This window comes from Sinocyclocheilus anshuiensis, unplaced genomic scaffold, assembly GCF_001515605.1.
Source record: "Sinocyclocheilus anshuiensis isolate Anshui unplaced genomic scaffold, SAMN03320099.WGS_v1.1 scaffold1075, whole genome shotgun sequence".
NCBI lineage: Eukaryota > Metazoa > Chordata > Actinopteri > Cypriniformes > Cyprinidae > Sinocyclocheilus > Sinocyclocheilus anshuiensis.
The window spans coordinates 1,775,521-1,800,257 of NW_015544163.1; the positions used below are offsets into that span (position 1 = coordinate 1,775,521).

Sequence of the window (24,737 nt, forward strand, 5' to 3'; positions counted from 1 at the left end):
AGTGAACTCTTCTCGGAGATTATTAATTATCACAGTTATTATCAAATGCTGAAAAAATCTATTTTGTCTTATTTACTATAAAATATCAAAAAATTCTCAAAACAACATCAAGTTGCTTGTCTGACTGAATTAACAAATTAAACTTTTTATTTATTACAGAGATGATTGGCTCTTAAAGAGATAGTTCAGCCAAAAATTAAAATTTTTTTTTTTTTTAATTAATGAAATTATTTATTTTAAAAAAATTATTTAATTAAAATGAGCAATTTAATGCCATTAAACAACCTTTTCTCATAGATTTCTTTCTATGGAACATAAAAGTTATTTTGAATGGCTTGAAATGGTTCTGTTTTTTTCTCTCCATACAATGGAAATCAGTGAGCTCTAATGTTGTTTGGTCACCAGTGTTCTTCAAAATATGTTCTTGTGTGTTCTGCAGAAAAAATAAAAGGTCATAATGTTGGACTATAAATACTAGCATTGGTGGTCAGTCACTTTATCACACTCTTTCAGTTTTGCTGGTGTGAGTGTTCCCCGTCACTACGTGAGGAAGATGACTGACTGCATGGAGTTTGGAGTATGTTGAGCTCTTAGTGTGTGTCTATCACGCTTCACTAGCACTAACGATTAATTTGTCTGGCTGTACTTTCTGAGAAACCAAAGGTTTTTTTTGACAGTACGGTTTGATGTCTTGATCTGTCTATTATTCTTTGTTTTCCAGCAGAAGCGATTTGCTGAGATTGGCGTTCATCGGCATCCGTTTTGCTCTGACGCTCCTTTACCTCGTTTGTGAATGTTCGTCTTGTGTTGGTCTTCTTCTGGGACTTTCCCCCGTACATAATGCTCTTCTTGTGTGTGAGCAGACGCTGAAACCACAGCGTCCTGAAGCCCACCGGAGCAAAACTGTCCCTCGATTTGAGCGCGATGGAAAAAACATAAGAGCCTAAAAAAGAAAGACTTCTTTTTAAAGCGGCAGAGAAACCGCGCACACGCACCAACACGACACGTATCTCAACCCGTACTTCACAAACCACCTTTCTGGAAGTGACCCCGAATAAATAGACACCTATCCACGCGAGCGAGGACGGGAAATGAAGAAAGCTGGCTGCAGGAGCTGGCAGCGGCCGCTCCAGTGTTGACCTTTTTGCGGTTCATTTTAAATTACATCTCTTCAGAGGTAAAAATGCTGTGGCGAGGAGCAGAGTTTCCCCAGCCCTCATCTCTCTCTCTCAGGAGATGGATTTAGAAGCTGTTGTGGTTGAGCGTCCGTGAGCCCGTGAGACGAGAGGCATTAGGGCTGATCTGCATTTTCCACTGGGGAGTGGATCGGCGTCAGGCTGCGAGTGGACGCTGGTATTTGTGTTTGGCGGGTTTATTACAGAGAGAGCAGACGCTCTGAACCACACACTCATGAGCCAGGCCGTGCTGTGGGCTGGTGAAGCGCACGGCCTTGAGCTCACGAACAAAAACCCTCTTAAAGCTGGATAGTGGTTGCCATTTTTGGCCGTTTTGCCATGTTTAGAGATGGAGATGTTCGAGAGAGGACTGCTCAGTGTATGCTGGATGCAAGGACACACTGCAGAAATCAGTTTTAATTAGACATAAGATACATTTGCTGGAGAAGCAACAGTGCATGAGATATCAAGATTTGTTTTCATAGATTGTATCTTGAATATGAATGGATTTTAACTTATTGCAGATTGTTTTTCTTTTATTTTTTTTGCTTGATTACCAAAATAATTGCTAGTTATGGCCCTAGATTAGATAAAGATTTCAAAATATGCATTGTTTTACTTTTTGTGATTAAAAGACAAATATTTTGTTATTGTCTCCAAATATCTGTATTTTTGTCTCATCTCGAGAGCTAAGTGTATTGTCACACCCCTAGTGTCGATAAGCGGTGAAATAGCTAATCATTTTCCAAGTGTATGATATAGCTTTCGTTCTTGAGGTCAATCATATTCATTAAAAAAGAAAATCAGTTTGAATAAGAAAAGCGATAACTTTGCCACAGTATTCTTTCAAATGTTAAATTTGCCACAGTCATTGCTTTGGACTTTATTTGTACCATTTAGTTTTAATAGTTTATTTATTACAATTTGAAAGATAATAACGATATTGTTTGATAAGTGAGATCTCTGATTTTAGTCCTTGAAAACCAAAAAAGTAGTGCTTGAAAAGTCCATGTAAATCCTGGAAATGCATTTTGCAGGATCTGTACGAATCCTGTTACATTATATATGTATATATATATATATATATATGTGTGTATATATTTATGTGTGTGTGTGTGTAATAAATATTTTATTATTTAAGTATAAAGTAACTATATTATACAAAAATACTTCAAAAAATATTATTATTATTTGGTGACCAAAATGCATAAACTTTATACAGTAAATAAAGCAGAGTATGAATTCTGTTATTGTTTTGTTGCCCTCATTTCATTCTAAAGCTGTTTGTTTTTCCATTTAACACAAAAGAAGACATTTTAAAGAAACAAATGACTATTTTCCATACAACAGTTCATGCAACAGTGACTTTAGCTACCAAGCATCATATAAGTAGTCCATATGACTCATGTGCTACAGTAGAGTCAGAAGTCACATGATAGCTTTGCGTGAGGAAACTAAAATGTAAGTTCACTTGCTATATTTATGCACTGACAGTCTTCCTAAACAGTCACATCTCATTCACAATTGTGCACTGTACAATTAAAAAAATGGCTGGTTTTGATGCAATTGATGCCAAAACTGCATTGGTTTTCTCGTGTGCTGTAAGCAAACACGACCTGTCAGTTCAGATTTGCAGATGGAGAATGAGATTCGAGCACAGACAATTCATCTGCTCCTCACACAAAGCTATCGGATGACCTCAGAGGACTTCAAATATATAGTGTGGAAATGAGCTTTGTAAAGATTATTCCTTTTGTGCTTCACGGAAAAAATAACAACATACGGGTTTGCAATGACACGAGGATGAGTAAAACGTCCATTTTGAGTGCACTTTAACTTAATTTAGTTCATTTTTGCCTAATTTTTAGCATTTGTTTTAGCGTTTGTAATGCTTCTTTCTCCCCATCAGTGTCATTCTTGTGCTCGTGTTTGATGGTTCTGCTGGTTTAAATGCTTCTTAATTGGCCTGACAACATCTCATAAAGCTTATGTGCTTCCTGAGCTGCCATTCAGGCTCGCAGTGTGAATCAGACTCGGACAGCATGTCAATGTCCAGACTCTTCCTGCAATTAAAGTCCAGCACATGCGTCTCTCTGAACAACTACCTGCTCTGTGACTGCATGTGAGCGTCTGTTTGTTGAAGCGCTCACGAGGTCACGCCGGTCAGAGGTCACGTCTCCTCCTGGCTCACGGTATATAAGACGCTCTTTATGAGCAGTTCAGCGTGGGAGGGCCATGCGTTTGTTGAGTTTGGGATTTAACTAGATTTGATGTTGCGGCCCATCCAAGCATGTGTTAGTAGAGTTAGTTCGACTTCATTTCACTCGAAATAAGCCAATCTTAGAAGATCCTTTTAACTGTTGTGTGGAATTGTGTGCTTCAGAAGAAATATGGGCGATACTCAAATGATCACTGATACTGAACATCTGTCATCTGATTCCTGAACAAATGACTCTTAAGAACCGGTTCTTTTTAGTGAATCGGAAATATACAGAGTGACCAGTGCAGTCTGAAACTTGAATAAGTGATTCCTAAGAACAGGTTATGTTTAGTGAATCAAAACACACTCTTAAGACTTTTTAGTGACTTTTTTTTTCAGGCATAAAATTTAAATCCAATAAATTGGCCTTTGGCATATTTTAAACAAAAAGAGTAAACACGTGGTAACACATTTAATTGATTTTTATAAAATCCTACTGACAAAACTCTGGACTTTGTCACATGAACAACTAGTGGGTAACTACACTGATTTAAATTTGTAAGCTGGATGTGTTTGGTTCACTAAAAAGGAAAATCAGAAAAAATAAATGCTTATAAGTGTCATTTGTTTGAAAGTCAGGCTACGCACTATGTTTTTGATTCTCTAAAAAGAATCAGCTGATAAGAGTCATTTAGGAATTTAACTATACTGTTTGATTCATTAAAAAGAACCAGTTCATAAGAGTCATTTGTCTGGGAATTGGACTGCACTGATCGTGGTGTATGTTTTTGATTCACTGAAAAGGATCAGTTCATAAGAGTCATTTGTTTGAGAGTCAGACGATACACTATGTTTGGATTCATTAAAAAGAACCAGTTCATAAGAATCATTCTTCCGGGAATTGAACTGCACAGGTTGTGCTGTAGTTTTCGAATGATTAAAAAGAACCAGATCATAAGAATAATTTTTTCTAGAGTCAGCCTACTCTGATTGAGGTGTATGTTTTTGATTCACTAAAAAGACTTGGATCACAAGAGTCATTTGTTCAGGAATTGGACTACACTAGTTGCGCTGTATGCTTTTGATTCCCTAAAAAGAACCATTAGAGTCAATAGTTTGGGAATCAGACTACACTGTTTGTGCAGGAATTAAACTTCACTAGTTGCACTGTGTACAGTATGTCTTTGATTCAATAAAAAGAACCAGTTCATAAGACTCATTCATTTCTGAATCTACTTAACTACTTGGTTGACTACACTGATTGCTCTGTCTTTTTGTGTTCGGTTCCGGTTCTAGTATTGTTTTTAAGAATGGGACTGGTTCTCTACAAGACCTGGTTCTCAGTTCTCAACCCTAATGATTTCACAAGCTTCCTGGATGTTTTTGTATTTTCAGTTTTGACACAAGAAAAGAGCCCTTTAGGTGAAGGCAGTAGAAGCATGAAGAACAGACCCATTGTAATTCCCTGGGTGAGTCCAGTCTTGGGCGTAGGTGACCAAAGATGTGTTTGTGTTGCTGTCAAACTAGTGTCTGTGTGGTCCGACACAGCTGCTTCTGAATCCCGCTCAGGCGTTGTCTGCGAGGGACAGTGAAGTACGAATGCAGACACACACACACACACACACACACAAGATATTGTTCTTTCATGAGCAGAAGCGATGACTGCAGGCTGTGTTTTTGGGCCGTGTTCCTACTGTCACGCTCTGAGCCCCTCTAACTGCACTGCTTTATGAGGCCTGTGTTTGCACTTCCACACTGTGTGTGTGTGTGTGTGTGTGTGTGTGTGTGTGTGTGTTCCTCAAGTCACCCGCAGAGCAAAAATGCATGTCCTCTGGCTTCTTGTTGTAATTCAAGGTAGGCAGCGGCGTTGAGTTCACATCCTCTTGCCCTTCACAGTGTTTCTTTGTCTATTCATTTTTCACTATGAGGCGAGAACTGGCTGAAGCTGGCATTTGGTAATGAACTAGCCATGCAAAAAATGCATAAGGACACATTGTACAGCAGAAATGAACCACCTGTTCATGTAATAGTTGATTAAAAAAAAGAAATGACTGTAAAATAAACTTTATTTGCAATTAATACTGCAATATTATTATTCAGATTTAATGGGAATACTGTGCTGTAAGTTCAAATTTGTTAACATTCTGTATCAGTGACATCAAACAACGTTTTTACAGTGTTTATTGATCTAGGGTAATTTTAATTTATCAATTAACATTTACATTAATTTATGTATTTGATAAGTATACACATTTAATGTTAAAATTAAATGGTTAAAATAAATATGTATTATATTAAACAAAATATTAATTTAATAACAATTATATTTATTTATTAATCACAGATTTATTTATCTAGGTTAATGTTCATTTATCAAGTAACAGTTACATTTATTTATGTATTTAATAAATGTATACATCTGATGAATTTAAATAATAATGTTGAAATGAAATAGTTCAAATTAAATATATTCAATTATATTTATTCTAATAAAAAATTGCATGTTTATATATTTTAAAACTATAGAAATGTTACCAATTTAAAGAAAATGCTACTACTACTACTACTACTATTACTACTAATAATAATAATCAGTAAAAATCTTTTTTTAATATTCTAATACATAAAACAATAAGTGATTTATTGATTTATTAGTCACTGATTTATTGATCTAAGTTAATGATAATTTATCAATTAACATTTACATTTATTCATTTTATAACTGCATTTTTTATATATTTAATAAATATATAAATTCAATGACTTTTAATTATGATAATAACTATTTATTATTATTAGTTAATGCATTTGGTATTTGGTACTTCAAACAACATTTTACAGCATTTATTGATCTAGGTTAATGTTATAATTTATCAATTATTTTTGTTTATATTTACTATTTATATATTTCTTTTATAACAATTACATTTATTTATATATTTAATTAATAAAAATTTAATGCATTTAAATAATAATCCAAGTTGATCTAGGTTCTTGTTAATTTATCAGTTAAAATTTATATTTACTATTTATTTTATTTTTAATTACGTTTTATTTTTTTATTTGATTAATATATAAATCTAATGAATTGAAATAATAATAATAATAATAATAGTTTTATTATTTAACTGGACTACATTAGACTACAACAGTGTGGTTTTGTTGTTCTGGAGGTGGTCTTTCTCTGCCCTTAGGCGAAGGTAGAGGCAATTATCTGATGTTTAGACTTCTGATCTGCCAAGACCACATTCCTCACCCAAAACCGAAGCGGGCCAGAAGACGACTGTGAGTGTGGCGTGTGAATCAGCTCTCGGCACGTCGGCTCTGTTGATGTAGGTCCAGGTCATTAGGTTGCGAGACGTTCTAAACATTGACTAATATGCTTGTGTCATTTGTTTTCGGTTCAACTTCGTGAGCTCATGCTTGCTTCATCTCGCCTGGTGCTGATTTGCGTCGAAACCTCTGAGAAGCTGTGAGATAATGCTGATGCAGATGTGTGAAAACTTCAGCTCTTGTATTTCACTGCCTGTTTTTATTCTAGGTCACGTTCTGCTGGCTGACGGTGCATCGAAGGCTCTCTGTTTTGGGCCAAACACGTAACCAAATTGAGAACGAATGTCTGATAATGAAAAGCAGGCTTTCCCACGCTAACATGAACACGCGTTTGCACACGCTGCGGTCCTCCAGGTGAGAGTGCTGTGTTTTGGGTTTCAGACGGGCAACGCCTGGAATTGGCAGCAGCGCTGAGCTTTATTACGTGTGGGCCGTTAATGCTTTTATTCCTTGAGTCACAGCACCTTTTCCAGCAGTGCTTTGCTCTGTATCCTGACAACAAACACCGACAAATCACATTTAAATCATCCTTTATAGCGTGTGGAAGATGTTAGATGGATGTTAGTGATTTAGAGCAGCTGTGTAAGTTTAGAAGAACTGTTCTAGTCATCATTGACCCCGACTATCACTGGAATTAATGTCCATCTCAGCTCATTTAGTCTCAGGTGATCCGGTTTCAGGTGATCTGGTTTCAGGTGATCCAGTCTCAGATGATCCAGTCTCAGGTGATCAGGTTTCAGGTGATCCAGTCTGAGGTGATCCAGTCTCAGGTGATCCGGTTTCAGATGATCCAGTCTCAGGTGATCAGGTTTCAGGTGATCCAGTCTGAGGTGATCCAGTCTCAGGTGATCCGGTTTCAGATGATCCAGTCTCAGGTGATCAGGTTTCAGGTGATCCAGTCTGAGGTGATCCGGTTTCAGGTGATCCAGTCTCAGGTGATACGGTTTCAGGTGATCCAGTCTGAGGTGATCCGGTTTCAGATGATCCAGTCTCAGGTGATCAGGTTTCAGGTGATCCAGTCTGAGGTGATCCGGTTTCAGGTGATCCAGTCTCAGGTGATCCAGTCTCAGGTGATCCGGTTTCAGGTGATCCAGTTTCAGGTGATCCAGTCTCAGGTGATACGGTTTCAGGTGATCCAGTCTCAGGTGATCCGGTTTCAGGTGATCCAGTCTCAGGTGATCCAGTTTCAGGTGATCCAGTCTCAGGTGATCAGGTTTCAGGATCTGCGACCGCAGTGTGAACAGTCATATCAGAATTCATGCGACTTCTACGTCACTCTAGATTGACATTCGTCATTATTCTGCGCTGACGAGAGATACTTCCCGTATGTAAGATTTTACATACTCAAGGTTATCAAGATAGTTGCGAAAGGTAATCAGTGGAAGTACAGTGATGTGTCAGAACTCATAAGTGTTACAGTGACAACTCTATATACAAGAAAAACATGAGGGCCCCTTATCATAAAAGTTTCAAAACTCTGCTCTCTGTTGTCACATCCTTGTGATACAGTTTCAGGTGATCTGGTTTCAGGTGATCTGGTTTCAGGTGATCCAGTCTCAGGTGATACAGTCTCAGGTGATCCGGTCTCAGGTGATCCGGTCTCAGGTGATCCAGTCTCAGGTGATCCAGTCTCAGGAGATCCGGTTTCAGGTGATCCAGTCTCAGGAGATCCGGTTTCAGGTGATCTGGTTTCAGGTGATCCGGTTTCAGATGATCTGGTCTTAGGTGATCCAGTCTCAGGTGATCCGGTCTCAGGTGATTCAAAGCAGGCTACTGTCACACTGCAGGCAAATGTGGCCCAAATCCGATTTTTTTGCTCACATGTGACTCAGATGTGTTTTTGTCATGACAGTGTGAACAGCACAAACCACATGGAATCTGATATTCTGATTTGTGCCACTTCCATATGTGGTACTAAATCCGATACAGGTCAGATGTTTTGCAATGCAACCGCAGTGTGAACAGTCATATCAGAATTCATGCGACTTCTACGTCACTCTAGATTGACATTCTTCATTATTCTGCGCTGATGGCAGACACTTCCCGTATGTAAGATTTTACATACTCAAGGTTATCAAGATAGTTGCGAAAGGTAATCAGTGGAAGTACAGTGATGTGTCAGAACTCATAAGTATTACAGTGACAACTCTATATACAAGAAAAACATGAGGGCCCCTTATCATAAAAGTTTCAAAACTCTGCTCTCTGTTGTCACATCCTTGTCTTTATTTTTCATATTGACTGTGCATAATTTCACAATTGTTAGTATCACTAACAATGACCAACTATGTTTTACAGCATTTATTGATCTAGGTTAATTTATAAGTGTACATTTATTTGTTTATTTATTTAGCTACAGTAGTTTATTACTTAAACATTTATATATATAAATAAATATTTTCACTAATATAATTTAACAAATAATAATAATATTACTAAATTAATTAATTGCATTAAATGTATGCAATAGTTCATTCACATTTGTTCATAATACAGCAACTAATAATGTTTGTTTATTTAACATTTGTATATTGAATAAATATATTAATTTAATTTGTCTATAATTTTAATTTGTCTAATCCATTAACATTTACAGTTGTTATATATGTATTTATCTATTGATAGATCAATTTTCTTTATTATTAATTATGATCTGTTAAGTGAATAATTAACAATTTAATTGTTCATAATAATACAGCTGCTTATAATTTATACAGAAGTGTTTTTAACGTTTTAGTATATTAAGAAATTAACCATAACCAATATTATTAAATGCTGCAAAAGTAGTGTTCATTGTTAGTTCATGATACCTAATACATTAACTAACTAATGTTAACTTTATTGTAAAGCTTTACCAATTTAATTGTTTCCTCTTTTAAGGAAATTGTCAAAATGTCAGAGAATTAACTAAATTAAAATAGTATAAACTGATATGATTGGACACCCATTTTTATGATCAAATTGAATAAAACCATAAAGCACTGAATTAAAAAAAATGGCTTTAGAGGAAAACTGATCTGAATGTTTGGAAAGCCTGTTCATATGGACTTTGTGGAACAGTTTTGGTGTAATAGACATCAACATATAGTGACACGATGAGATAGATGTTAATACCAGTATAGCAGGTCAATGTTGTTGGCCAACACTCAAACACTAAAATTATTGGAGCACGTTTGTGAAATTGTTGTTAATTTAGAGGCTGGAAGCTGGAAGTCTGCTAAGTGGATGTCCCTCCAGAAGCGTCTCCGGGATCCAGCACCTCTGAGGTTTGAGCATTAGTATCCCAGCTCGTTTTCCTCTCATGCCTTTATTCCTCTCCATTGTTCAGTGAAATCCCCCTCCATCCTTCTCTTTCACATTTGCGGTTCATAATATCCACAGACCTCAGAGCGGAGCTCAGTGTTCACTGCATTCTTCTGTCATTATTCTTTCATTTTCTCTATTTTTCTTCATCATTCCAGTCTTCCCAGTCCCCATCTTCTGTATCTGCGATGCTAGCGTCAGCATTCCTGTGGTCCGTGGCCCCGGGGCCGTATTCAAACCCTGCGAGAAGGCAATCTGTACAACTCAAGCGCCTTTCAGAGTCTATGCAGGGGTGTATATATGGGGGGAAATGTCTTTATTTGAGAGACGTCTCTATTTTGGTATCTTCAGAAGAGCTTGAACTGCTGGTGAACTGGCCTGTGTGGTTTTGCTGCAGGAAATCTGATAAGAGCAAAGGCAGAATCTCCTCCAGCGTAACCGTGAGTCGTGTGATGTGGTGGGATGTTGAGGTCTGTTTTCCCGCTACTGTATCACACACATCAAACAACAGCCTCAGGTCACAAAGGACAGAATAGGTAGTGATAGATTGTTGCTTTGCCTTTCTTTGAGGCCAAACTCCAAGCCTGTTAGCAGGGAATGTGCTCTTTTTGCAAATGGTGTATGCGTTGTATAGGTGTTTTTTTTTCTTCTTCTTCTTTTTTATGCAAAATTACTCACAAGCTAGTACATACAGTCATTAAAACAATATATATTCTTATAAAACTTGAGCTATTTTGCATTAAACTAACTGGCCCTCTGCGTTCACATATATGTTTCAGTCTTTGAGTAACTTTGCTTATTTTTGTTTAGCAATGAGATTAATTTTTCTTTGCTTGAAACTGAAAAGCTAAATTAAAATGTAAATATTGGATGGAAAACCTGAAACTTTAGAAAACTGCATTGGCAACTAACTGAAAAAAGCTTAATTTAAAGTACTAAAATGAATACAACTAAAATTAAAATAAATAATAAAGCTAAATAGAAATATTGCAAAAACATCTAAAACTAATGGCAATAACAAATGAAATATGTTAGTAGTACTATGAAGTACTAATATTAATAAAACTAAAGCTGAATTAAAAATGAAAGCTTAATAGAAATATTGCAAAAAAATCTAAATGGCAATAAAACTAAAGGCAGTAACTGAAATAAAATGTTTACTTTGAAGTACTGAAATAATACAACTAAAGCTGAAATAAAATAAAGCTAAATATACATTTGACAAAAAAACAGTGTCAATAACTGAAAATAAGTTGAATTTGAAGAACAACCAAAAAAAAGCTGAAATAAAAAGCTAAATAGAAATATTACAGAAGAAGAATACAAAAAGCTAATGGCAATAACTGAAATACAATAAGTTGAATTTGAAGTACTAAAATTATTAAAAGTAAATCTAAAATAAAAATGAAGCAAAATAGTTTTTTTGTCTAATATTTCTAATAAAAAAATTATAGTACATTACAAAATTACAAAATTCAAAATGGTAATAAAAACTATAAAAAAAAATATAAATAATACTAAAATAACACTCCCTGGTACCAGTTATTGGTGCAATAAGTGTGCACAATAAATTGAAATTATATTGGTTTTATTGATATCTGTGTTTTTTATTTAAATATTTAATTTTTCTGCCTATTTTACAATTGACTGTAGCATCCCAAAACGGTTAGAGGGTTAGCAGGTTAGATCTTTCCTTCACTAGACTTATTTTTCATAATTCAGTCTTTTTTAAAGCAAATTTTAAAAGCTATATTTATCTGTCCTAATGCACATTATAATGTCATCATGCCTACATTCTTAAGGTGGCATACAATCTTTTCATTTGAGTTTTTAATGCTTTTTTAATTTTCTCTGAAGTAATATACAGGGTAATATACAGTATTGTTGTGGTTACTGGACAAAAAATAATGATGGGCTTATTGCTTGTATACGGCCTCTGCATCCCTAAACAGTAAATCTATCCCTCACAGCCTCTTTATCATTAAATATGCCATCTACCTGACTGAGGTTCATGCTCATGTTTGTACCTGAAGATTTGCTGTTACAGTAGAGCATTTATGGCAAGAATGAGGCATTAACTAGGACAAAAATATGGCCTGGCGTCATCACTCTAGAACTGAGTTTGGAAATGAAACCTCTGCAGCTTGACTGAAAAAAAACAAGGAGCAGAACAATATTTACTCAGCAGTAATTTTCTGTGGAATTTTTGGAATATAATTTGAAAAAGTCAGCTCGGGTGTCTACAATAGGCCCTTTGAGCTGCTCAGTTTGAGTCTAGCTTTGGAGCGCGGCCAGAGGACCAGCTCTCTTAAAATCACAGAATAAAGGAGGCCTTTTATTGAAAAGCTGGAAAGCAGACGCACATACACACACACATTTAGCTACCCACCACCGTCCACACACACACGCACGCACACACACGCCTGTTCCTCTGACTGACGTGTGCTTGTACGCTTTCTGGCCAAATTTGCCTCCATCTGATGCCTTGGCTGTTGTTCTCTCGCTGTGTGAGCGTTTTTGTTGTTTTTAATGGTTTGACATGATTGCGCTCATTACAAATGGAAATGCTATTAGTGCTGGACAGCGGTGGGCTGTTTTATGTGTTTGTGTCGTTAAACAGGTTTAATATACAACAGATTGCAGCTGGATGCTTGCAGATAAGCAGACTTTGAAGGTGGTGTGAGCGTTTGCTGCAAACCCGTCCAAATGTACCTGTAAAACAGGTGGGTGGTCAGTCTAAGGATGTGCGTATTAACAAACAATGCTCATTAGCTTCAGTCCAGTGACGTAGATGGAGGCCAAATGGCACCTATTGGATTTGGCGATCGTTTGTTTTTAATAAAAATTCCTGTTTACCTCAAGCTTTCTCCATAAAGGGAAAATCTATTACCTTTCCCTGGCACTCAAACCCTAAAATTCCTCATAAAAGTTTGCTTTGGGTGGCGCGCTTGCAGATGGTGTTGAGGATGCTAGTGCTCTCTCTCAGTGTGCAAACTCCTCTGGAGAGAAGAAAAAAAAACATTTGTTTTGTCTCTAAAATCTTATTACCAAAAACACATTAAATGCATTCAACGTCAGTGAATCTAATTGACTCTGCTGTTAATCAGACCAGCTAGCTTGAGCGAGAAACAGAATATGAAACTGTAGTTTCATTATTTTTTTTTATTATTTTCTTTGCAGCTTTTTGAAAATGCATATCGTACATATACACACATCTCCATATAGACAAAAAAAAAAGTATAAAAAAAGAGCTTCCCAAATTAAACAGGGAAAATTAGAGGCAGATCTTCTCAAAAATATTCACAAATATTTTCAATACTTCATACTGCTGAGATTTTTTTTTTCCAGTTTGGATATTCCAACAACAACAACAAGAATATTTTCAATTGCAAATCCTCCTTCTTTTAAGCTGAAGGTTTCAGATGCACTAAAACAATTTATTTTTTACTTTTTACAAATGGGAAACACCATTTGACAGGTTGTAGAACAAGTGCTAAAATACTAACACATTTCCTCACAGAGGTAAATCAGCACAGCTTCCCACTGTCTCTTCTGAGTTTGGCATTTTATGGTAAACTTTAAGATTCTTAAAAATCTTAAATTAAACAGAGTCATCAATGACTGCCTGGATTGTTTTTAGGTTGTTTTATGCTCTTTCATTATATCTTGCACGTGAATGGTAAACTCTGGAGAGTTGGAGTGCGTGTTTTTAGATTAGTTTAAATATGTTTGCTGTTTTAGACTGCTAATATTTAAAGCTATTCAAACATATGCTTTAGTGTTTTTGAACAAGTAAACCTGTCTTAAGGCAAAATGGTGTTGACTGCAAGTGACTGGAAATCTCTGCCAAGTAGCCTAAATAGCGCAAAGGCTAATTTTGCAGACTGGTCTGGGAAACAACCCCTTTTTTGGTATATAAATAAATAATTTAAAAGATCCCACCAGTTTGTAGCTTCCAATGATATATTTCAAGCCTAATTTGTGTTTACAACAGAGCATAATATGTATTAATCTGCTTTTGAATCAGCCATCTTCCTGTTCAACCTTAGTTTAGTCTCTTTTTCTGAGGGCAAAGGGGGATAGGGCCTAACAAATAGAGGAGGGATTTAGTTTCAAGTCTGGATAGACTTTCAACTGCTTAGACTGTCTGACATTTCCAAACTAAAGCCTTTGATTCACTTGGTGGTACAAGTAAATTTTAATCTCCAAAGTTTTTGATCTGGTGTTTTGTCTGCTTTTTAAGTCACGAGATATGGGGGAAGAGCAGCCGCCTGGTAACATATTTGTACGAAAACATTTACAAAAAAGGTACAAATATAAAACAAAGAAACAATGTGTATCAGTTAGACAAAGCATCATAAGAGTCAGCATCGTGACTTAAGTCCATATCTTCAATTACCCACTCACATGTAGGGCTTAAGGTTCACAGTTAGTGCAGCTCCTAACAGTTGCACACAGGTGCTACACATCAAAATTTCACCTACATGTTTTCAGTCAGCCATATGCCCTTTGTACAATTGGCAGCCATTTTAAAATGCACCAAAATCTTTGGTTGAAAGTTTGACATGTAAAGTTTTTCAGATGATAAAAGGCACTTAGGAGGATGTCATTTTGACAGAAATGCCCTTACAGGATTGCACCAGGAATCACCTAAATTCCACCGTCTCTTTACAAAGAACCTGGTGGCTGATCTCCCTGTCCATGGTGGTACCTTGTAAGGCCGTATTGTTCATGCTTTACCATGCAAGTCACAAACCTTTTGCAATTATCAGAAATATGAGGGTTTCAAACTGTTCTTGTTGTTGTTCGCAGTACAGTGATCCTGCATGAGGGGTACCTCGTAGTCCAAGCCACCGTTCTGTGTTGTTGATGGACAGGAGATAATCTCTTGCTTTTGGGGTAACTCCCCATTTTCCAGACCCTCCAGCTCCAGCTGTGACGGATCACATTCTAAGTCCAGGTGTCCCTTTGCTTTCTTTTTGTGCATGTAGCAAGCTACCCCAACAGCCACGGCTACTAGGACTAGCAGAAGAAGGATGGCGACTACAGGGATGAGCATTGTAGAGAGCTTCGGGTCCTCCCGTTGTGCTCCAGTGGGAGTTAGCTGCTGACTGATTGTCTGGGTTTCTATGCATACTCTGTCCACATCCCCGGGTTCACCCAATGGACTGGCACATACAGAATACGTCGAGTTTGGCTGAAGTCCACGGATTGTGTATTCTGGGTAACTGGGCGGAATGTTGAGGTGCTTGGCACGTTTATCCAGACCAGAAAGGTTCTTGTAAGTTAACTTAACGCCACGGATTTGGGGGTGCATATCGATGTACCGGTGAAGGTCTAAGAGTATTGAGGAGCTAGTTATCAATGTTGCTGTTATTTCAGGTTCTGGTACAGTAGGGTCCTCATGGGGTAGTGAGTCTTCCTCTTTTTCAAAGTATCTCCCCGATGTTCCTGGTAGACAAATGCACTCCAAACGTCCTTTGTTGTCCAGCCAACATGTTCCTCCATTTAGGCAGATATTGGGCGGGCAAAAGGTTGATCTTAGGTGAGGGTCGATAGTAGAACTTGGGGTGGGCTGTGGAGGGTCATTGCCAGTTTCCGTAGAGGGGTTATCACTAGGTTTGGCAGGGAGGACTGCATGAGTGGTACTTGGTAAATTGGTGACCGGGGCAGGAGGTACTGCAGTGGTCTTTACTGTCCGAGTCGTAACAGTTGTGGTAATCGGACATCCGAATTCTCGGTGCGAGAGCCTCTCCAGCACCTTCCCGGAATTGAAAGGAGGAAAGTGACAGCGTGTCTCTTCCGTCCTACCCAACTGAATTTGCTTGATTCGCAGCCAACTAGGAAACCAAGCCAGATTGCAAAGGCAGTTGAAAGGGTTTTCCGCAACGGTCAGTCTTTGTAAGTGAGGAAAGAGCTGGGTTAAGGTCTCCGGCAACCCTTGCAAGCTTAGATTGCTGATATCCAGCTCCTGAAGCTCTGAGAGTTTCTCAAAGTCCTCCCATTTCACAGGTCCCATGGGATTCCCAGCCAAACTCAGAGAAACCAAGCCTCTTGCCTCCCGCAGTACCCCTGGAAAAGTTGTTAACTGGTTGTTGGAGATGTCGAGCTCATGGAGGTTCGTGAAGCTTCCCAAGAGCTCCTCGTCCAGACTGCTAAGCCCCAGCCCACCCAGTTTTAATGACTCCAACTTGGGTGTCTGGAGGTCATTTGGCCCCGGTGATGGGATGCTGTTGAACCGTAAGTCTAGCAGAAGCAGATGGGGCATTTTCAGGGCAGGCATTATTGTCAGTTGGTTACCTTGCAGCTTGAGCTCCAGCAGCTGCTGTAGGCCATCAAAAGCAGCAGGATGGATGCTCTCTATGAGGTTGCTGTATAGATATAACCTCTCCAGATGCTCCAGTCCAGCAAAGCTGTCCTTGGATATGTGGACGATCTGGTTAGCCGACAGGTCCAGGTTGTGGAGAGAGGACAGGGGTTCAAACACACGATCTGGCAGTTCGGTCAACTTGTTCTGGCTTAGATCCAGCATCTCTAGGCTTTCCAGCTCAAGAAAGTCCTCTTGGGAAAGGGACTCAATGCCGTTCTTAAACACATAGAGATTTTTAGTCGTCGTGGGTACTTCGCTGGGCATTTTAATTTCTTTGCGGCTAAAGCAGAATATGGAGTCTTGGGCTTGGCAGGTACAGTCCTTCGGACAGGAGTTGGCCGATGCCAGGGACCACAAGTGTTGATAGAAGAGGAGGGGCAGCAGTAGAGGGAGGCAGGGCTTCATGTTGCTGCCTACATTCACCCCTTCAAGCCTGCAATGCAACAAGAAAACAAAGTAAACATTTGCACGATTAACTTCACATTGTATTTTTTTTACTTTGAAACATTTAAACATACACCTGTCTTGAACTTTGACTTTGAGTTTAGAAATGGCATGAATCAACGATCAAACCTTTAAAGTAAATTGTCTACGGTTGAGCGATTGGTAAAGTTACTATTTTGTTTATAACATCCTCTTAGCAAATTCAAGGCGTACTGCAGTACATGCCATGGTATTTGTTTCTCTGCTTTCCCGAGTCTATGAGGTCAGCCTTTTTATGTGGCCAAGTAAAAGTCTTGCTTTAGACCAAGTGCTTTTAAAGGGTGATCAAAGGCGAGGTCTTTTGACATGGTTGTACTCAAACAATAGCTTGTGGTAGTGACGTACAGGCCTGTTGGAACATCATACTGGACTTAAAGGTGATGTTGACTTAATTTTTATTTATCAAAACAAAATTTTATAATTTAATAATGCTATTTGATGTAAACTTTAGCAGATTTTGAAATGATACTCCATTTTTCATAATTTATGGTGATTAAATTAACATTTAAAACAATTGATTCAAGTTGGGGTACTTGGACTCGGGACTTGGACTGCAATTGTGAATGAACTTGAACATTTTCTCTGACCCAACGCTACAATTGATTGTAGTTCTTAGTGTTTAATTTTGAATTTATTTTAAACAAAATTGAATGATATTTGAATTAGTGCATCTCTAATTGCAGCTGTTTGCTGGACATTTGGATCCATCATTGTTTTCAGCACACATACAGAATCACTGTTGCACATTGTGACCTTAGAGAGGCTTTTTGGGAGTGATTTGTACACTTTGTGTCTTTCTACAAACATTCAGTCATTTCATATTCATCAGTTTCATATTGAGATCTAGAGATGCACTGGTGTGTGCCAGTAACAGTCAAGTGTGTCTCAAATTTTACAAAGGTTTGACCTCGAACACCAGACACAGAGTTCATCAGATGAGCTCAGACACCTTTAGGGAGGAACGTGAGAGTCAGGGAGGAGAGTGAGAACAAGAAAGATAAAGAGCTATGAAGCCGGGAGACTGAAGTGAGCTGGGGAAACGGTTTATCATCTGCTGTGAGATCAGTCGCTGCCGTATCTGGCCTTGAAAGGAGGGGTGGTGACGTTTCGTTCTTCCTCACGATTTTCCTTCTTCTGCTTCTCTCCGGGACAGTGTGGGGGGTTTTTATATTAGAAGTTCATGCTGAGGTGAAATTCCCTCACTCTGTTTTATTGGATAGTACAGAGAGATAGTAGGATCATTATGTTCCCTCCTGCTGCATTATTGAAGCATCACTCTCGTTGCCCAGCTGCTGATCCCTGTGTTGTTCTGCAGTTATTTACAAAAGGAAATATCTCAGAATCAAGTTTGCTTTTTTAGGCGTATTTTATTCTGTGTTGGCTGACAGAAAGTTGCTAGTATTCTTGTGAGGTCAGTGCAAGTTTCTAAAGATCTTTTTAATGATATCTGGATATTTTTTTATTATATTTTAAGGTGCATTCGTGCAGACAGTGACTGGAAATCATGCATTTTTAATGAGAATGGATTCTTAGATGTGACATGAACGACAGTGACCAGTTGTAGTATTATTTTAGTATCATTCTATTATAGCATTTATTAATTAATTTTAATAATTTTATTTTGAATTATCTTTTATTTTTCAGTTTTCATTTTCATTTTAAGTTTTAGTAATTTTGTTATGGGCTTTTGACATTTTTAATAGTTTTTAATATTATTATAATATAACAATATTTCACCTTTATTTCCTAATATTTAAATAAATATAATTTTTTTTAGTGGTTTTAAATAGTTTCAGGTTCATTATAGTCAACTAAACCATAGTCAATTAAAACCATAAAAAATGTTAAATAAAAACCTTAAATTATGTCAGCTAGGTGCCAAGGCAACATTTAAAAATAAATAAATAAATAAATGCATTGTTTAACTTAATGTACTAAAATAACGTAAAATTAAAATTAAACTAAAATACAAAAATTAATGAAAGAAATATATAGACATATTAAAAAACAAACAAACAAACAAAAACACTAATAAAAAAAAACCAAAACACAACACAATTACTCAAACTGTAACCAAAATGAAAAATATATATATGTATATAATATTATAAAAATTATTAAAACTGCAATAGTATCTCAATAATAACAAATAAAAAAATTATATTTTGTTAAAGAATCATTATTTATTTATTGTTTTTTTTTATTTATTATTTTATTTTACAGTGATACTATGGTACTATATATCTTTTTGTGTGTGTTGAGGAAACTGTAATCCTCCTTACATCACCACCGTCAGCAGCACATGGTTTCTTAAGTTCAGCCAGGGACAGTCATCCCAAGAGAGAGATGATTTGCTTGTCTTTTGTCATTTTTTCCCCTCTCTGTCTAAAAAGCAGTGGAGCAGGTTCAGACATTCCTGCTGCTGCTGCGTCCCATTGACTTGCTGGCTGTGATGCAAGCGTCTGTCTTTTGACACTGGCTTTAGTAGACGCTCAGTGCAAATAAAGCAGGAAAAAAAAGCTCAGGCCCGCAGCCAAGCACACGCATACTTTTCTGAAACTAATCCTCAGCTTATTACGTGTGCGCTGTTTTGGTCCGTCTGCATTTTTCCTATTTAATGAAACTTTTTCTCGGCACAAAAGCAAAAAAATGTGTCTGAAATGTCAGTACTTGGAAAGAAGATCACCTAAGGTTCAGAAAGGCATGAAAGACGGTGTTTTGTTATGTACGTTCACTGATATTGATTCTCTGTTTTGGCACCGTATACCTGTTGTTGTAGTAATGATATTGAATAGCTGTGATCTATCTTGTTGGAATCGACAAGATCTTACAACAAGGGTGAGTGAAAGAGTAACACATGCACCGTTTCCTTCGCCCACAGCTCTCCATTCAGCGATGCGTGGCGCTTCACAGTCCGTGAGAGCTGATTAGTTGTTTTACTGCAGGCAGTGATGGGGAAAAAAACACGCAGACCTTCCAGATAACCCGATAACAGGTGGAGCGCAGTGCTTTATGGGCAGTTAATCATGAGGGGGTCGGAGGTCACCCCTGTCCCATGGTGTTTGGCTCTCAGAGTATCGTGGGAATGTCCTCAATTGAATTTGTGCGATATCAGAGGTAGACCAAATAAATGAAGAAAGCAGAAATGTTTTTAGAAGTGCTATTGCTCATTTTTAGGGTTTATGATAACTGTTTATGAGCACTGAAGAAAGCATGGGCTGAACCGTCTGCTCTTTGGTCTGTTTTTAACCGTCTGCTCTTTGGTCTTTTTTCACTTTTGCATATGGATAATAAAAACTACATTTTTGAGAGACCTTTTTTAGTCTGATTGAAAAATCTTTTCAGTGTGCGGACAAATTCAGTGACTTGTAGGGTTTATGATATCCATATGTAAATTCTAATTTATTTAAAATGTTATTGATTTGATTATTATTATTATTATTATTGTTAATAATAATAATAATAATATTTTTATTATAATTATTATAATCTAATTAACACAATGTATTATTATTATTATTATTATACTGTTATTTATATTTTATTTTTATAATGAAAAATATTATGTAGTATAATTGTATATTTGTAATTGCTGCTGTTGTTGTATTTGAAAACATTTTATATATATATAAAAAAAAATATTTAAGTGTTTTGTCAAGTTTTCAAGAACCAAAATAATGTTAAGAATCCGAACTAAGATATTGCCACTGAAGAAGACGACTGAGGCACTACTAAAAGATGACAGGCTGAGTGTGTAAGTGATGAAAATAAGGCGTAAACCAGGGGAAGACGCACAGATAAGGCAGCTGAACGTCAGGGTGGTATTTTCAAACATGAAGGGAAAGTCGATACAAGATACAAAGAAAAACAGGGACTAAGGGATGAAAGAGGCTTTCTGTGATGGATTTGCAGTCAGAGGGCAAAGTCCACTTCCTTCTCTCAAGAGCACAAAGCCTTCAGAGTGAAGCGTAGTGTTTCACAGCATCATCTGACATGTGAAGAGAGACCTGCCGGACCTGATATAGGTGACCCAGGATAATGAACAACCTGAGTCCTTCGTTCTAATTATGCTATCATGATGAATTGCAATTTGTTCAGTGTAGTTGCTGGTATGCAATCCTAGTAATATTTAGTTTGACTTTGAACTATTTTTAAAGGACAGTTTAACTGTAGTTGAACTTGTGAAGCAGCAGTGGCTCTGAAGGGAAGCATCTGCAGAAAGATGAGGCTCGACGCAGGCCAGGCATGAAGATAAAGCTGTTGCTGATGTTTATCCTAGTGCGCATCCATCCAAAGCATCAGAAGAAGTGATAGTCAGCCGGCAGACGCATGCAGTGGGAGTTGAGTCTGATCTCTGATGAAGCCCCGTCCTGTGCACAGATACTCCAGCGGCTGCGTCTTATCAAACGGCTCGCAGACCTGCTCTGAGTGACTCTCCTGCTGTGTGGCTTTAGGTCAAGTTACGGACATTATAGCCAACTATCGGCTCTACATCACGCTTTGGATGGAGGACGAGTTATCATGTGTGATTCATTTCAAATTCAAATTCATTCGTTACATTTATTTTGGTCTGTGACAGCATCTCATGTCATTTTCTTTCACAGTAGATTATTGCGCAAGACTTGCACATCAGCTACTGTACAGGTATTTGTATCATTTACAATCATTGAGCTCTTGCTAGAGTAACATACTTCAGGGTTGATTCTTTAATCCCGAGCACCCACATCCCTTTCTCTGTGAGATGAACCCGAAAGACTTCCTGTTGGACCCCGTTACCCACAATGCACCACTACACCCCTCAACCTGACAGCATGCAGCCATAAAACACTGATCCATGGCAGCAGGAGGGAAATGATCATCTTCATACAGAAACATGTCAGTTTGCACATGCCACTTTAACAGCTACTATTTACGAGAAGAGGTTCAGTGTTATGTAATGTGACTATGTGACCAAACCTGATGTTGTGTGTTTTTCCCTTGTGGAGTGTGTAGTAATTCAGTCGAGAAGAGAGTATTGTGTTTTAAATATAGGACAAAGGAGGCTTCAGTTCAAGTTCACTGGGTTAAACACTCAATCTGATATACTCATGCGACCACAACAAAACAACACACATCAAAGCTGAAGGTATCACTGAGCGCTGCGCTGATTGATGACTAGGACAGTTGTGTTTTCACCAGAAGAGACGTCCATGCAAACGCCTGCGCTCTACAGCTCTCTCGTCCATGTTTTTGTGAACCGTGGCTATCATTAGTTGAAGAATGCTTTCTTTTGGTTCAGGATTTACAGCCTTGACCTGGATACGAGCTTGCCACTGCCATTACTGTCTGCGGTGAACATAAAAGACAGTCCTGTCTGAATAAAACACTGCTCTTTTTCTGCATTGTGATGAGAGTTAAAGGAGTAGTTCGCCCAAAAATTTAAATCCATCATTCATGACGCTCCAAACACATATGACTGACTTTCTTCTGTGGAAGGAGATGTTTTCTTAAGTCTTTACCATTTTCCGTACCATGACAATTATACAGTGACCATAAAGCTAGTCCATATGACTCATTCGCTGTATTCATTTTATGATATGACCTTAGAAGACTTAAAATAATATATTCATTCTTGGCGTGACAGAACAAAGTCCTTATGTGATTCAAAATCACATATATTTACATACATTAAGGTCTAATAATAAATAATAGTATTTTTAATTGATAAATGTTAATATACTTACATTTAAAACAATTTTTTTAAATCAATAGTTTAAATGGTTTTCATTTATTAACATTTTATTTAGTCATATATATTAAAATACAGAATGATCGAATTATATAATATTAAATAATTTAAACTTTACCAAATTGGTACATTTAATAAATATATTATTACAATTTAAATATACATTTAATTGATTAAAATTATATTTTGTCACATACTGACATACAGTGAGACCTAATAATGAATAGAATTTTTAATATTTTTAAATTCTATAAAATTCAATATTCCTGTGTAATAAATACATTTAAATTTGTATTTAATATAATTTTAATTTATTCTAATTATATTTAGTCACATAATGATCTAATAACAAATATAATATTAAATAATTTTAAATGTTACAAAATTAAATATTGATACATTTAATAAATATATTAAAATTTTAAATGAATATAACTGACATTTATTACAATTATTTTTAGTGACATATAAGCCAAATTGACATTTATATTTTTTATTTAACATTTAATTATTTACATTTTGAATATGTATTTTTCATTTATTAAAAATATATTTAGTCACATATATTTATGTGTATATATACATTTGTTTGAGTGAACTATTCCTCTTAAATCCAGGCTAGCTATAATAACTTGGACAGGGACCATTAGACAAGACATAAAAGATTCATTCTACATTTTCATAAGAGTTTGGAATTGTTGCATAACTCCTTAACGGTTAGATCAGCTTCAGTCATAGTGATTGCATTGAAAACGATCCCCCAGATCTTTCATGGTGGTGCTGATAACCATCTTTGCCCACAACCTCAGCCTGACACACTCATTTATGAAACAAAGAATCGACAGTGTTCGCCGTTCAATTAGCTGCTCATCTGCAGGAGGCATGTCTGGACCCTGTGTTTTGGCTGCAACCGGATCTCATCAGGCCCTTTTGTTGGCGAGATGTTTTTCGAGAGAGATGTTTCACTGCAGGTGAGAGATGAGGTGCTTTCAGCCTGCTGCCGCCCTCAGGCTGCGCTAAAACACAACGTTCCAGATGTGTGTCTGCGCAGACACACCCGGCCCGTGCCAGACTGCAACCGGAGCTGAGTGCTTCTCCTGGGACCAGCCGTGTGGGCGGCCGGAAAGAAAGGGACGGACAGACTGCAGATGTCTGCCGTAGACTTTAGAGTGAGCAATCCAAAAGGAAATGGATTTACAAGCACGCGCTCTGAGGAATAAGCAGTGCGTCTGCCGCTGAGGCCAGATGTCAGGCTTCTAGCAGGCACGCACACTTGTTTTTTCACGCTTGTGTAGGTCTTGATGCATGCCTGGCCCTGATGTCAATCAGCACTGATTGATCAATGATCTCAAAACACTGCTGTCAGCGCACCTCCATTTCACAGAGATTCTTCAGGAAGATTAGCTCTCTAAGAATCTGCTGTGTATGGAATGTATCGAAGACCATTTCTGCCTCATTCAAAAAAGTCATGCTTTGTTAAATCATAATTATGACATAGAAAGTCATAATTAGGGCATAAAAAGTAAAAAAGTGAGAAGTCATTACTATGATAAAAAATGAAATTATGAGATAAAAAGTCAATTATGATGACAGTTACGTTAAAAGATTGAAATTGAGATAAAAAAGTCATAAATATGACAAGTTGAGATTGTGAGATAGTCATTATGACAAAAAATTTTAATTAAGATTTTGAAACTGACAAACTCCGTTATGAGATAAAAAGTCAAAATTATGAGAACGTTTAAATTACAGCAAACTCAATTATGAGATAAAAAGTCATTATGAGATAAAACATTGACAAAAACATTTAATAATGACATAAAAAGGCATAATTATGAGTTTAATTTGACAAACTCAATTATGAGATAAAAAGTCATTATGAGATAAAAGACATTGTGACAAAAAAATTAATTATGAGATAAAAAGGGATAATTATGAGTTTAAATTACGACAAAATCAATAGGTTGTTTGCACATGACGTCACTGATGACGTGCGAAATGCAGCTGGAGGGCAGGAAGTGATTTTTCTCTCTGGAAATCACTAGCAGAAACTCAAAATGCCAGTGTTTTGCATTGTTTATGGATGCTCAAATCGGACAAACCGAGAAACCACAAGGAGCTTTTATCGTGTACAAAAATGTGTTG

At 37.0% G+C, this 24,737-nt stretch overlaps 2 protein-coding genes across 2 annotated transcripts in view; one reads left to right on the forward strand and one right to left on the reverse strand.

The window, feature by feature from the left end:
- Nucleotides 1–24,737, forward strand: part of coro7 (coronin 7) — a 155,019-nt gene that overhangs the window by 81,837 nt on the left and 48,445 nt on the right. The window lies entirely within an intron of this gene.
- LOC107695709 (vasorin-like) overlaps nucleotides 13,347–24,737 on the reverse strand; it is a 29,362-nt gene continuing 17,971 nt past the window's right edge. The window contains exon 3 of the mRNA XM_016495734.1: nucleotides 13,347–16,814. Within this exon, the coding sequence (XP_016351220.1) occupies nucleotides 14,780–16,786 (2,007 nt within the window). The 5' untranslated portion in view covers nucleotides 16,787–16,814 and the 3' untranslated portion in view covers nucleotides 13,347–14,779. The remainder of the gene's footprint in view (nucleotides 16,815–24,737) is intronic.